Source organism: Lolium perenne, chromosome 1 (genome assembly GCF_019359855.2).
Source record: "Lolium perenne isolate Kyuss_39 chromosome 1, Kyuss_2.0, whole genome shotgun sequence".
NCBI classification, from domain to species: domain Eukaryota; kingdom Viridiplantae; phylum Streptophyta; class Magnoliopsida; order Poales; family Poaceae; genus Lolium; species Lolium perenne.
In genome coordinates, this window is record NC_067244.2 from 160,521,058 (window position 1) to 160,537,087 (window position 16,030).

At 42.3% G+C, this 16,030-nt stretch overlaps 1 protein-coding gene across 2 annotated transcripts; it reads right to left on the bottom strand.

The window, feature by feature from the left end:
- Nucleotides 1-12,317: 12,317 nt before the first annotated feature.
- On the bottom strand, nt 12,318-15,580 carry LOC127310142 (serine/threonine-protein kinase SAPK3). Of its 2 annotated transcripts, XM_051340846.2 has the most exons (9): nt 15,215-15,575; nt 14,942-15,016; nt 14,373-14,474; nt 14,231-14,284; nt 14,059-14,151; nt 13,879-13,971; nt 13,247-13,351; nt 13,019-13,117; nt 12,318-12,834 (listed from the first exon to the last, which is right to left on the bottom strand). In XM_051340846.2, the coding sequence occupies exons 1-9, from the start codon at nt 15,335-15,337 to the stop codon at nt 12,562-12,564; spliced, it is 1,017 nt and encodes a 338-aa protein (XP_051196806.1). In that variant the 5' UTR covers nt 15,338-15,575; the 3' UTR covers nt 12,318-12,561. The 2 variants fall into 2 exon arrangements, with proteins under 2 accessions (XP_051196806.1, XP_051196802.1); XM_051340842.2 differs by having other exon boundaries at nt 13,879-14,151; nt 15,215-15,580.
- Between the last annotated feature and the right edge of the window lie 450 nt (nt 15,581-16,030).

The following is a 16,030-nucleotide window of genomic DNA, read 5'->3' on the forward strand; positions in this document are numbered from 1 at the left end:
TACGCATGAATATATTATTTGTACGAAAATCCAACCTATTGCACATGGGTTTGGAGGGCATTTTCTGCTTAGGATATTCATGAGCACGTAGCGGTTAAGTTATAGGCGGGAACATGGGTACAAAAATTGGATCCATCTGTGGATACCCATCTTACATGTGGGTCCTACATGGTTTTATTGAAGTCTTCCATGAAGCCAAAATAATAGAAAATTTTGGTTAAACCTTAAAATAAAATTACTACCATCTGTTTTCCATTTCTGGATCCGCTAACTATATAGCTTTATGCGAGTGTGGGGCAGTGAACGATGACCACAAGCACAAGACTATATACAACACAATGTCAAGATGCTCCTTTTTTGAGGGTTACATGCACACCCAACTGTCATGCAATTAGATGGAGAGCAATGCTATTTACATGAGGACCTCCGCGGAGGTCAAAAGAAAACGATAAAAGGAAAAAAGAAAAACCCACTCCTCATCCATGCTCAAACCGCTCAGTCTCCATGGTCATCTATGAAGGCAAAAGCCCTCATCTATATCTCAGTGCGCACCAAGTGTACAACATTCAACAAAGGCAAGACCACGTTGGTGAAGACTCTCCGGTTTCTATCCTTCACACTCCCCAAATGATGTAGGTGATGAGTCCGCTCACGACCCACCTCTTCTTTTTGGGATAGTGGTGCTGTAATCAAGCCACCAACCATCAAAATACCTTCCTGCCACTAGCGTAACTATTCACAACTCAGGGGGCCACCCCCTAACTCTTGGAGAATTGTTGAAAGATTTTGTTTTTACAAGGCTTAGAAGAATTTTTTAGAGCAGTTTGCCCCCCTAGACACTGATGTTTTGTGTTTTGCCCCCCATAAGTTCTTGGCGACCTCCACCACTGCTTCCCGCCATCGTAGTGGTTGTTGGCACGGGGATGTTGCTAGCTGCGAGAATGGAGTCTCGCATGCCATTAGTGAAGGTGCAGTCATGGCATAGGTGTTGCACCGTCTCTGGGTGAATGTGGCATAGCTTGCAAACAGGGTCCTGAGGCCACTGACATAATTAAAGCTAATACATCCGCCGTGTGGATCTTTCTATGTGCCACAAGTCAAGCAAAGAACTTGCACTTTGGCTAAGCATGTGCCCCATCAAATCTTCTATGTGTCAAAAGGCGCATGCGAGCCCATGAATTGGCACCTTGCTGGCGTGTAGTTGACGTGGGAGTCAGAGATCTTTGTGATGTAACTTTTCTTCAGATCCCCGGCAACGGCGCCAGAAAAAGTGCTTGATACGCGTACAGCACGCGTCCGTTGGGAACCCCAAGAGGAAGGTGTGATGCGTACAGCGGCAAGTTTTCCCTCAGTATGAAACCAAGGTTTATCGAACCAGTAGGAGCCAAGAAGCACATTGAAGGTTGATGGCGGCGAGATGTAGTGCGGCGCAACACCAGGGATTCCGGCGCCAACGTGAAACCTGCACAACACAAACCAAGTACTCTGCCCCAACGAAACAGCGAGGTTGTCAATCTCACCGGCTTGCTGTAATAAAGGATTAGACGTATAGTGTGGATGATGATTGTTTGCAGAAAATAGTAGAACAGTATTGCAGTAGATTGTATTTCAGTATAGAGAATTGGACCGGGGTCCACAGTTCACTAGAGGTGTCTCTCCCATAAGATAAACAGCATGTTGGGTGAACAAATTACAGTTGGGCAATTGACAAATAAAGAGGACATGACCATGCACATACATATTATGATGAGTATAGTGAGATTTAATTGGGCATTACGACAAAGTACATAGACCGCTATCCAGCATGCATCTATGCCTAAAAAGTCCACCTTCAGGTTATCATCCGAACCCCTTCCAGTATTAAGTTGCTAACAACAGACAATTGCATTAAGTATTGCGCGTAATATAATCAGTAACTACATCCTCGAACATAGCACCAATGTTTTATCCCTAGTGGCAACAGCACATCCATAATCTTAGAGATTTCTGTCACTTCCCTAGATTCACGGAGACATGAACCCACTATCGAGCATAAATACTCCCTCTTGGAGTTACAAGCATCTACTTGGCCAGAGCATCTACTAGTAACGGAGAGCATGCAAGATCGTAAACAACACATAGATATAAATTGATAATCAACATAACAAGTATTCTCTATTCATCGGATCCCAACAAACGCAACATATAGAATTACAGATAGATGATCTTGATCATGTTCGGCAGCTCACAAGACCCGACAATTAAGCACAATGGGGAGAAGACAACCATCTAGCTACTGCTATGGACCCATAGTCCAGGGGTAGACTACTCACACATCACTCCGGAGGCGACCATGGCGGCGTAGAGTCCTCCGGGTGATGATTCCCCTCTCCGGCAGGGTGCCGGAGGCGATCTCCTGAATCCCCCGAGATGGGATTGGCGGCGGCGGCATCTCTGGAAGGTTTTCCGTATCGTGGCTCTCGGTACTGGGGGTTTCGCGACGAAGGCTATTTGTAGGCGGAAGGGCAGGTCAAGGGGCGTCACGAGGGGCCCACACCCTAGGTCGGCGCGGCCAGGGCTTGGGCCGCGCCGCCCTATGGTGTCGCCACCTCGTGGCCCCACTTCGTCTCCTCTTCGGTCTTCTGGAAGCTTCGTGGCAAAATAGGACCCTGGGCGTTGATTTCGTCCAATTCCGAGAATATTTCCTTACTAGGATTTCTGAAACCAAAAACAGCAGAAAACAGCAACTGGCACTTCGGCATCTTGTTAATAGGTTAGTTCCAAAAAATGCACGAATATGACATAAAGTGTGCATAAAACATGTAGGTAGCATCAATAATGTGGCATGGAACATAAGAAATTATCGATACGTCGGAGACGTATCAGCATCCCCAAGCTTAGTTCCTGCTCGTCCCGAGCAGGTAAACGATAAACAAAAATAATTTCTGGAGTGACATGCCATCATAACCTTGATCATACTATTTGTAAAGCATATGTAGTGAATGCAGCGATCAAAACAATGTAAATGACATGAGTAAACAAATGAATCATATAGCAAAGACTTTTCATGAATAGTACTTCAAGACAAGCATCAATAAGTCTTGCATAAGAGTTAACTCATAAAGCAATAATTCATAGTAGAAGCATTGAAGCAACACAAAGGAAGATGAAGTTTCAGCGGTTGCTTTCAACTTGTAACATGTATATCTCATGGATATTGTCAACATAGAGTAATATAACAAGTGCAATATGCAAGTATGTAGGAATCAATGCACAGTTCACACAAGTGTTTGCTTCTTGAGGTGGAGAGAGATAGGTGAACTGACTCAACAATAAAAGTAAAAGAATGGTCCTTCAAAGAGGAAAAGCATCGATTGCTATATTTGTGCTAGAGCTTTGATTTTGAAAACATATAGAGAGCATAAAAGTAAAATTTTGAGAGGTGTTTGTTGTTGTCAACGAATGGTAGTGGGCACTCTAACCCCCTTGCCAGACAAACCTTCAAAGAGCGGCTCCCATTTTATTTTATTTTTGTGTGGCACTCCTTCCAACCTTTCTTTCACAAACCATGGCTAACCGAATCCTTCGGGTGCCTGCCAACAATCTCATACCATGAAGGAGTGCCTTTTTATTTTAGTTTTATTATGATGACACTCCTCCCCACCTTTGCTTTCTCAAGCCATGGCTAACCGAATCCTTCGGGTGCCGTCCAACAATCACATACCATGGAGGAGTGTCTATTTTTGTTAATTAATTTGGGACTGGGAATCTCATTGCCAGCTCTTTTTGCAAAATTATTGGATAAGCGGATGAAGCCACTAGTCCATTGGTGAAAGTTGCCCAACAAGATTGAAAGATAAACACCACATACTTCCTCATGAGCTATAAAACATTGACACAAATCAGAGGTAATAAATTTTGAATTGTTTAAAGGTAGCACTCAAGCAATTTACTTTGTAATGGCGGAGAAATACCATGTATTAGGTAGGTATGGTGGACACAAATGGCATAGTGGTTGGCTCAAGTATTTGGATGCATGAGAAGTATTCCCTCTCGATACAAGGCTTAGGCTAGCAAGGTTATTTGAAACAAACACAAGGATGAAGCGGTGCAGCAAAACTCACATAAAAGACACATTGTAAACATTATAAGACTCTACACCGTCTTCCTTGTTGTTCAAACTCAATACTAGAAATTATCTAGACCTTAGAGAGACCAAATATGCAAACCAAATTTTAGCATGCTCTATGTATTTCTTCATTAATGGGTGCAAAGTATATGATGCAAGAGCTTAAACATGAGCACAACAATTGCCAAGTATCACATTATCCAAGATATTTTAGCAATTACTACATGTATCATTTTCCAATTCCAACCATATAACAATTTAACGAAGAAGAAACTTCGCCATGAATATTATGAGTAAAGCCTAAGGACATACTTGTCCATATGCTACAGCGGAGCGTGTCTCTCTCCCACAAAGTGAATGCTAGGATCCATTTTATTCAAACAAAACAAAAACAAAAACAAACCGACGCTCCAAGCAAAGCACATAAGCTGTGATGGAATAAAAATATAGTTTCAGGGGAGGAACCTGATAATGTTGTCGATGAAGAAGGGGATGCCTTGGGCATCCCCAAGCTTAGACGCTTGAGTCTTCTTGATATATGCAGGGGTGAACCACCTGGGCATCCCCAAGCTTAGAGCTTTCACTCTCCTTGATCATGTTGTATCATCTCCCTCTCTTGATCCTTGAAAACTTCCTCCACACCAAACTTAGAACAACTCATTAGAGGGTTAGTGCACAATCAAAATATACATGTTCAGAGGTGACATAATCTTTCTTAACACTTCTGGACATTGCACAAAGCTACTGAAAGTCAATGGAATCAAAATATCCATCGAACATAACAAAACTGGCAATGCGAAATAAAAGGCAGAATCTGTCAAAATAGAACAGTTCGTATTGACGAATTTTATCGAGGCACCAGACTTCCTCAAATTGAATGAAAGTTGCGTACATATCTGAGGATCACTCACGTAAATTGGCATAATTTTCTGAGTTACCTACAGAGAATTTTTCCCAGATTCGTGACAGCAAAGAAATCTGTTTCTGTGCAGTAATCCAAATCTAGTATGAACTTTACTATCAACGACTTTACTTGGCACAACAAAACACTAAACTAAGATAAGGAGAGGTTGCTACAGTAGTAAACAACTTCCAAGACACAAAATAAAAACAAAGTACTGTAGTAAAAACCATGGGTTGTCTCCCATAAGCGCTTTTCTTTAACGCCTTTCAGCTAGGCGCAGAAAGTGTGTATCAAGTATTATCAAGAGACGAAGTGTCAACATCATAATTTGTTCTAATAATAGAATCAAAAGGTAACTTCATTCTCTTTCTAGGGAAGTGTTCCATACCTTTCTTGAGAGGAAATTGATATTTAATATTACCTTCCTTCATATCAATGATAGCACCAACAGTTCGAAGAAAAGGTCTTCCCAATATAATGGGACAAGATGCATTGCATTCAATATCCAAGACAACAAAATCAACGGGGACAAGGTTATTGTTAACGGTAATGCGAACATTATCAACTTTCCCCAAAGGTTTCTTTGTAGAATGATCAGCAAGATTAACATCCAAATAACAATTTTTCAGCGGTGGCAAGTCAAGCATATTATAGATTTTCTTAGGCATAACGGAAATACTTGCACCAAGATCACATAAAGCATTACAATCAAAATCTTTAACCTTCATCTTAATGATGGGCTCCCAATCATCCTCTAGCTTTCTAGGAATAGAGGCTTCGCGCTCTAATTTCTCTTCTCTAGCTTTTATGAGAGCATTTGTAATATGTTGCGTGAAAGCCAAATTTATAGCACTAGCATTAGGACTCTTAGCAAGTTTTTGTAAGAACTTTATAACTTCAGAGATGTGGCAATCATCAAAATTCAAACCATTATAATCTAAAGCAATGGGATCATCATCCCCAATGTTGGAAAAAATTTCAGCAGTTTTATCACGAGTGTTTCAATAGCTTTTAGCAGTTTCTCGCGCTTTGCATTAAAAGTGGAAACATTGCTAACACCAATTCTTTTGTTATTAATAGTAGGAGGTGCAGAAACATGTGTAGCATTAGCATTAATAGTGGTGGTAATAGTCCAAACTTTAGCTATATTATCTTCTTTTTCATTTTCTTCTCTTTCCCACCTAGCACGCAATTCAGCCATCAATCATATATTCTCATTAATTCTAACTTGGATGGCATTTGCTATAGTAACAATTTTATTATTAAGATTTTCATTAGGCATAACTTTCGATTTCAAAAGATCAACATCAGCAGCAAGACTATCGACTTTAGAAGCAAGTATATCAATTTTCCCAAGCTTTTCTTCAACAGATTTGTTAAAAGCAGTTTGTGTACTAATAAATTCTTTAAGCATGGCTTCAAGTCCAGGGGGTGTGTTCCTATTATTGTTGTAAGAATTCCCATAAGAATTACCATAGCCGTTGCTATTATTATAAGGATATGGCCTATAGTTGTTACTAGAATTGTTCCGGTAAGCATTGTTGTTGAAATTATTATTTTTAATGAAGTTTACATCAACATGTTCTTCTTGTGCAACCAATGAAGCTAACGGAACATTATTAGGATCAACATTTGTCCTATCATTCACAAGCATAGACATAATAGCATCAATCTTATCACTCAAGGAAGAGGTTTCTTCGACAGAATTTACCTTCTTACCTTGTGGAGCTCTTTCCGTGTGCCATTCAGAGTAATTGATCATCTATTATCAAGAAGCTTTGTTGCTTCACCAAGAGTGATGGACATAAAGGTACCTCCAGCAGCTGAATCCAATAGGTTCTGCGAAGAAAAATTCAGTCCAGCATAAAAGGTTTGGATGATCATCCAAGTAGTCAGTCCATGGGTTGGGCAATTTTTAACCAAAGATTTCATTCTTTCCCATGCTTGTGCAACATGCTCAGTATCTAATTGTTTAAAATTCATTATGCTACTCCTCAAAGATATAATTTTAGCAGGGGGATAATATCTACCAATAAAAGTATCCTTGCATTTAGTCCATGAATCAATACTATTCTTAGGCAGAGATAGCAACCAATCTTTAGCTCTTCCTCTTAATGAGAAAGGGAACAATTTTAATTTTATAATGTCACCATCTACATCTTTATACTTTTGCATTTCACAAAGTTCAATAAAATTATTGAGATGGGCAGCAGCATCATCAGAACTAACACCAGAAAATTGCTCTCGCATAACAAGATTCAGTAAAGCAGGTTTAATTTCAAAGAATTCTGCTGTAGTAGCAGGTGGAGCAATAGGTGTGCATAAGAAATCATTATTATTTGTGGTTGTGAAGTCACACAACTTAGTATTTTCAGGAGTACCCATTTTAGCAACAGTAAATAAAGCAAACTAGATAAAGTAAATGCAAGTAACTAATTTTTTTGTGTTTTTGATATAGAAAACAAGATAGCAAATAAAGTAAAACTAGCAACTAATTTTTTTGTATTTTGATTTAGTGCAGCAAACAAAGTAGTAAATAAAACTAAGCAAGACAAAAACAAAGTAAAGAGATTGGGATGTGGAGACTCCCCTTGCAGCGTGTCTTGATCTCCCCAGCAACGGCGCCAGAAAAAGTGCTGCTGGCGTGTAGTTGACGTGGGAGTCAGAGATCTTTGTGATGTAACTTTTCTTCAGATCCCCGGCAACGGCGCCAGAAAAAGTGCTTGATACGCGTACAGCACGCGTCCGTTGGGAACCCCAAGAGGAAGGTGTGATGCGTACAGCGGCAAGTTTTCCCTCAGTATGAAACCAAGGTTTATCGAACCAGTAGGAGCCAAGAAGCACGTTGAAGGTTGATGGCGGCGAGATGTAGTGCGGCGCAACACCAGGGATTCCGGCGCCAACGTGGAACCTGCACAACACAAACCAAGTACTTTGCCCCAACGAAACAGCGAGGTTGTCAATCTCACCGGCTTGCTGTAACAAAGGATTAGACGTATAGTGTGGATGATGATTGTTTGCAGAAAACAGTAGAACAGTATTGCAGTAGATTGTATTTTAGTATAGAGAATTGGACCGGGGTCCACAGTTCACTAGAGGTGTCTCTCCAATAAGATAAACAACATGTTGGGTGAACAAATTACAGTTGAGCAATTGACAAATAAAGAGGGCATGACCATGCACATACATATTATGATGAGTATAGTGAGATTTAATTGGGCATTACGACAAAGTACATAGACCGCTATCCAGCATGCATCTATGCCTAAAAAGTCCACCTTCAGGTTATCATCCGAACCCCTTCCAGTATTAAGTTGCTAACAACAGACAATTGCATTAAGTATTGCGCGTAATGTAATCAGTAACTACATCCTCGAACATAGCACCAATGTTTTATCCCTAGTGGCAACATCACATCCATAATCTTAGAGATTTCTGTCACTTCCCCAGATTCACGGAGACATGAACCCACTATCGAGCATAAATACTCCCTCCTGGAGTTACAAGCATCTACTTGGCCAGAGCATCTACTAGTAACGGAGAGCATGCAAGATCATAAACAACACATAGATATAAATTGATAATCAACATAACAAGTATTCTTTATTCATCGGATCCCAACAAACGCAACATATAGAATTACAGATAGATGATCTTGATCATGTTCGGCAGCTCACAAGACCCGACAATTAAGCACAATGGGGAGAAGACAACCATCTAGCTACTGCTATGGACCCATAGTCCAGGGGTAGACTACTCACACATCACTCCGGAGGCGACCATGGCGGCGTAGAGTCCTCCGGAAGATGATTCCCCTCTCCGGCAGGGTGCCGGAGGCGATCTCCTGAATCCCCCGAGATGGGATTGGCGGCGGCGGCGTCTCTGGAAGGTTTTCCGTATCATGGCTCTCGGTACTGGGGGTTTCGCGACGAAGGCTATTTGTAGGCGGAAAGGCAGGTCAAGGGGCGTCACGAGGGGCCCACACCCTAGGTCGGCGCGGCCAGGGCTTGGGCCGCGCCGCCCTATGGTGTCGCCACCTCGTGGCCCCACTTCGTCTCCTCTTCGGTCTTCTGGAAGCTTCGTGGCAAAATAGGACCCTGGGCGTTGATTTCGTCCAATTCCGAGAATATTTCCTTACTAGGATTTCTGAAACCAAAAACAGCAGAAAATAGCAACTGGCACTTCGGCATCTTGTTAATAGGTTAGTTCCAAAAAATGCATGAATATGACATAAAGTGTGCATAAAACATGTAGATAGCATCAATAATGTGGCATGGAACATAAGAAATTATCGATACGTCGGAGACGTATCACACCTATAGGCCGATATTGTTGAGTAAATTCCGGAGGCTTTCCACTTCCAAGAGATGGTGTGTAGGCAAGGTATGAGTTGCACCTCCCAAATAAGCTCGACAAAACACTCAAGATCAGGCGTCGTTGCAATGTTCTGAAGTGTGTGGATCCAGTTTGCGTTTTGGAATTCTTTTTTCACCGTCCTAATTTTGCATGTGGTGATGTAGAAGAGCTTGGGGAATCGAAGCTTGAGAGGCCCAATCTGCAGCTAAGAGTCATGCCAAAACAACGCTTTATCGCCATCAATCTCCCAAGTTGATCATCTCCGATGCCCTAAAAAGGTCCATGTCCACATCATTGCATGGAACGTGAGCCCCCAGGCATGGCCCCGTAGTGTCAGTCCATGTCAACCAAGGCCATCGCAGTCACAAATTAGCGCTGCCAAACCTCTCCAAATCCGACACCCCAAGACCGACAAGGGTCAGTGGTGATTGGTCGTTCTAGGATCCGCATAACCCTTCAAGATGCTTATGTGTAATTTCTTACGGAGATAGTGTTTACTGTCATCGGTAACATAAGAGATATCATCTTCTACAAGATAAGATGACACACGGAGCTTCAACCTCACTCTGTTATCAACTGTGAGACGGGCGGCAACAGATCTTGGTTGTGTACGGATCTTTGTCTTCAGAATTTTCAAAGGTTCTCTTGATTGTCTTAATCTTGGCTATAGTGAATGCCAGTTAGGCCATAGTTAGATCGTAATCCTAGAGCTTCAATCGTAGTATGATTGGCGTTGAAGTACACCAAAAGTGGCCACCATGACACGAGTTAGGGTTTCCCTAGGTGATGCTTTGGAATTCAGTGCTACCGGATGTGAGGCCAGTTCTTCCATGAATCATACTTGTTGTTATTCTACATGGTGCTAGTTTATTGTGTTTGGTGGTACCATGTTCTTCTATGGTATTGCATGTATCTTGAGCATGAGTGTTTCTCAATTGTTTTCAATGTGACTAGGAGGTCTATTTCCGGTGTAACCAAGCATGGGTTATGATAATCCACTTATGTCATGTTGTTGAAATTTCTGTGGCACTATGTCTCGGTTCAGAATCCCCCGGAGAGGTTCTAGATTAGCTTTATGGAGCATATATTAAATCCCCATATGATTGTGTTCCTTTCATGGCTAATAACATTGAATGAAGAATCTTTTTGTTGTGCCGCTTATGGCTTCGGAGATTTGACCATTGAATATATCTTCTCTATGGGAGGATCCAGATCCCCTTGAGGCTCGGGTTTACTTTCAGCTATGGCATATACACTCTTACACTGCATGCGAAATAGTGAAAGTATCCTCTTGTTCATGAGTCCAATGTTATGGTTGAAATTTTGCTGGGTGTGAATTGATTATAGATTAAGCATGAAGCAAGCGCACATCAATTCTGGAGATCTTAATCTATTGCTTTTGGTTGTTAGCATCTTATAATCACCTAGGGGTCGTTTCATAACTTCCTTCTAGTAGATCCATCTCAAGAAGATGGTGAAGGTCCTACGACCACTTGAAGACAATTATGAGTGATCGGGTGAGATTTTCGTGAACTTAGCTCAAAGATCAAAAGGTTAAGTAATTTCGGGGCCACTTTCCTAATTCTTAAAAAAAATGTTATAAAAACGACAAGCAAATGACGAAAAACGATAAAGGAATACGCAGCGGAGACACGAGATTTAACGTGGAAAACCCCTTCCAACACAGAAGGGGAAAAAACCACGGGCGCCAGCCAGCAAAACTTCACTATATCGGAGAGTGTTTGCAAACGCCGTGGGTTATCTTATAATCTGATAAACCCTAGCCGGCAGCTTACAAGCCGTATATATAGGCGGTGCCTCGCTCCGCTCGTCAGAAGTTAGCCTCCCTTTAGTATATGAATTTGGATCACAATACAACAAAAAATTTAGAGGAGCCCAGCAATAACTTGAACTTTCCTAACTCTTTATTACTTACATTATAGATCTAATTTTCGTAAATTTTGATAATGTTCTATTCACCCTAGTCTAGTCCTTGATCTTTCAACCCTTCTTAAAGTGTATCTTCCCAAGAATATGGTTATTCAAAATTTTACTTATTAAGCCTTTAGGCCAGCCCTCGTAAACGTTTTAACTAGACCTCGGCTATTGTTCTCTTTCTATGTCCGGCATGGAGCTCAAGGTGATTTCCTGGTTCAAACATCAGCTCGCTACTATGCATGAGATGAACCAAACAGTAGCCTAAATAGATGTGCAAACGAATTAAAAAAACGGTTTTGCTATGTCTCAGTCAACTGAGATTTTCTTAAGTCTAAGTCACTTACAAAAATATGCTTTGAGTTGCACTTTTCTTTAGACTGCAGTTGCATTTTTCTAAAGTGAGATTTAAGAAATTCCCAGTCAACTGAGACATACGCACACCCTTAAAAAAAATCTTGAAATGTTTTTTTTTGACATCAACACAATGTGCATGCACCACATCGTAGAACATCGAATAAAAATTCGACCCGGTGGAGAAAGAAATAAGATAAACTCTACTATAAACGCTACCTCCTCAAGTCTTTTAAAAAACGTCTTGAACACACCTTTAATCTATATTTTAAAACTTTCAATGACCCCACACTTTCACTATTTATATTAGAACTTCGAAAATCATATGCAAACATTTTTCTTGACAAGTATTTTGAGAATATTATAACGTTTTAGGTTTTATACCTAGTACTAGTAGTATACTAAAACTTAGTGGTAAATGTTGCCTCTTGAATACACTTATCAATGTCTGAAACCTCACTGATTAACATACTTGTAAAGTGGATATATGAGAACCTATCATAAGCAATGCATGAACAATTACATGGTTTAATATTTTTGAACAAGAAATCGTGGCTTGATTGAAAATCCGCTATTCCCTAACATTGTGTGTTCCTATTGCCGTATGGCTCAAATAAGGATTTTTTTTGCAACTCATTTCGATGCTATAAAATGTGTGCAGGCTTAAATCGTTCCCCGTTCAAACAGGGTTGGAAGATTTATTTTCCAATCATCTTCTTTTATTCTTGCACGCTAAATTCGTGCAATGTTCAGTAATGTACACAACGCCAGTACAAGGGGTATCATAATCATATCATACGCTTCGGAGCCTTATTGTTGTCTCAACAAACCGTATTCCAGATCGTATATATGAACAGCTACACAGGCGCGCCTGCATCTGCATGCACTGCGATGCAGGGTTCAGTTAGTAGGTCTCCCCCTCGTCTCCCTGATCTTCATCGTCGTCGCTCTGCAGTTCGGCAAGCTCGGCGAGCAGTGCAGCATCTGCGGAGGACTTGGACATGTCGCCAGGGGCCTTGGCCTCCTGGATGATCCGCATGATCTCCTCCACGGCCTGCGCCGCTACTGTCGCCTCCGGCTCAGGCTCCTTGAAGTTGGCCCTGTCCCTCTCCGAGATCTCCTTCGGCAGGCTCTTCAGGAACCACGGGAGCTTCTTGATTTCTTGGATCGTGATTCTCTTCAAAGTTTGGGGGATAGAAGAGTCATTTTTGTTAGTCACGATTCAGGGAATTGCGGTGTCAGATTACAAGATGCAGAAAATGTAGGCAGAGTCTCGACATCAAAGACTTGCCTTTTGGAGAAATCTGAAGTTTACTTGCAAGTTACTGAACTGAAAGAGAAAAGAAGATAAGCAGTGGTACCTTTGAAGGATCGGCAGTGAATATTTGGGACAGGAGGTTTCTGCAGTCTGAGGATACCCTGACGTAGTCCGGAATGGAGTATTGCACGCCAAGGATTCTCTGTCAAGTGTCACAAGCATAGTCACAAGACGTGCATTCGCATTAAGTTCGGAGTTTCGGGCATGCTAAACAAGGAAGGTGCTGAACAGGGCAAGGATGATAATTAAGGAGGATGGACTGAGCCTTTACGCTGATCGTTTTTCGGAAGTTCCTTGGATCATCAGGATCCTCAAATGGGTACGACCCGATGAGCATCACGTACAATGTCACGCCGCAGGACCATACGTCTGCTACCTGGGGAAGGAAACCCGTTCCGTGATAAGATGCAGAGTTGGAAGCTGATAATATAACGTCTCAGAATCATGAAAAGATTGAAAGTACATGAACTTGGATAGCATTGCCCTGTTGATATACAAAATTAAATAGTGATGACTGTAGCATTTTTAGTGGCAGTGGATCATTGGTAAGCTAAATCCTTCTGCTGCGTTGGAAAAGAAAGCCTGATAGTAGTGCTACATGAACGGCAAAAATCAAATTTTCAATAGTCAGTGTCCTTACTCGCATCCTTCAACTTGATTGGCTCTCGCACTATTTCAACAGCACAATATATGAATATATGATGATGTTCTATTAAAAGAGTATGTGGTAAGCAGGCTAGATACCTATATCTGAATTGAGGTAGGTTAAACTGATAATCTCAGTCTAAACTCTCTTTCAATTTTCAGTAACTTCTCTAAGTAACTAACTGATATTCCTGCAAATTATTTACCTTGTTTCTCTGGGTGGAGGGGTGGGGGGGAGAGAGAGAAGGTTGATGTTACCTTGCCGTCATATTCTTTTCTCGAAAGAACTTCCGGTGCTATGTATGCCGGAGTGCCAACTGTTGATTTTGGCTTGGAATGCAGCAAAGCAGACTGGAAAGCACAATAGCCAACGTGGTCAGTACGGAAAGAGCCCCATTTTATAGAAAGACTGGGAAACATATCAGTAAGTATTAGCACCTTTGAGTAACCAAAGTCGCAAATCTTTACTCGAGGTGTTGGGCTCCCATCCAGGAGTGTGTTTTCCAGTTTAAGATCACGGTGGCAGATTTCCTGCATTCGCAATATCAGTCCATGGGCATTTCAGTTCTGCTAATAGTTTCCATTGAAGACTTCCAGCAAGGAGGCATACCATGGAATGGCAGTAGCTGACCCCCGAAAGTAGCTGCTGAAAGAAATACCTTGCCTATCGACACACATAGCAAACAGATTACTTGTGTTAGCAGACGTGGTTCAGAATTAAGGGAGGTAGCCAGACGTGGTTCAGAGCAAACCTCATCTTCGCTGAATCTCCCTGCGGTGCATATTCTTTCAAAGAGTTCTCCACCAGCAGCATATTCCATGACAATCGCGAGGTGCGTAGGGGTTAAACAAACCTGTTGATCCCAATTGATTCAGGAAATAAGATTTTTTTTAGAAAATAAGCAAGGCCATACTGTAGCAAGTCCATTAAATTTTATCTACATATGATAAGTTTCTAAGCTGAAGACCATACAGAGTCAATCTAAAAGCCAGAGCCATGGTCTAGGATAAGCTTCCATGCTTTTGAAACCACTCTGTCAATAATTATCAGTTCATAGTGACCCTGGACTGTGGGGTTCAGTGCTGCCCAGATAAACATTACTACTAGCTACAGCATTACTAATAATAACTGGAAGATGCAGTCATATTGCAAACGCTCGAAAATCTAATCACCATTTGTTTCCAAACGAAAGTACCATTTCTGCTGTCTAGACGATACACGGATTAGTTCAGACTTCAGAACCATCCAATTTCAACCGTACAAATTCGTCGACAATCACCGAATTTACCATAGATCAATGAGCCAGGATTTCCTAATTACCTCCTTGAATCGTATGATGTTAGGGTGCCGGAGCGCCCGGTGGTTGATGATCTCCCTCTGCACATTCTCATCAATCTGCACGCACACAAACAAACCCCATCAGGCAACACAAACTGGCCTGCAGTCATATTCACCGCGCTTCTACCTGGCTACCGAGGATTCAATTCCTCGCCAAGAAGAACACCAGATCCACCAGCCCGATGAACCCTCGACGACCAAACCTCAAAGCTAAGCGCAGAGGAAAAGTGACAGAAGAAACAGACACGATAATACCTTCTTTCCCCTCTCGATGTACTTGACGGCGACGAGCTCCTTGGTGCGCTTGTCCCTGACCAGCCTCGCGACCCCGAAGTTGCCGGACCCCAGCTCCTTCATCGCCTCGTACCTCTCCTCCATCGCCGCCGCCCGCCCGCCTCAAGACCTTCCAAATTTCGAAGGGGAGCGGCTCCAACCCGAACGAATCCGACTGCGGGAAAAGCACCGGGCGGAGCAAGCCTGCTGCTGCGCGCTGAGTGCTGACCCAGCCAGCCGCGGAGGAGAATATAGGGAGTTTGGTCGCCGTCACCGGAAAGCGAAGCGAGGCGTCGGTCTCGGGTCGGAGTTGGAGCAGAAGCGACGGAAGGAGGGCGGCGATGGGCGACGCGTGTAGCCCAGGAGACAGTGGCGGTTTTTTGAATTGCGAGTGGGGCCGGGCCGGAGATACGTCGCGGTTGCGTGGGGGCCCGCGACGACTCACCTAATCCGCGGGCGGCAGGTGGCGGGCCCTGGGTTAGATGAGATGGCACGTCCGACGCGGTGATGGCGGATTAGGGTGACGTGGCCTCTCTAGATGCATATGGGCCTCACGCCCTCACCCGCTATTTCCTTACGTGTCCTCTATCTTTGCAGGGTCCTAGGCCTCGTTTGGCCTAAAAACAAACATACTCCATAGGGCGTGCACTGCATGTATTCCTAGGTTGTATATTTAATAACAATAATAATACAGGATATATATTATAAAATATATATTATGGATTATTAGAAAGCTCACGTGTTTTACTTTTTAATGATATAATTTTTATGTTGTACAATTGATATTATGTTGGGTAA

Bases quoted from the DNA above. Each gene is read 5' to 3' on its own strand.
- LOC127310142 (XM_051340842.2), bottom strand. From the start codon at position 15,337: ATGGAGGAGAGGTACGAGGCGATGAAGGAGCTGGGGTCCGGCAACTTC. The intron at 14,285-14,372 runs GTTTGCTCTGAA...GTGTGTCGATAG, and splicing joins GGAGATTCAGCGAAGATGAG to GCAAGGTATTTCTTTCAGCA. The intron at 14,152-14,230 runs GTATGCCTCCTT...TTGCGAATGCAG, and splicing joins TCAGCTACTGCCATTCCATG to GAAATCTGCCACCGTGATCT.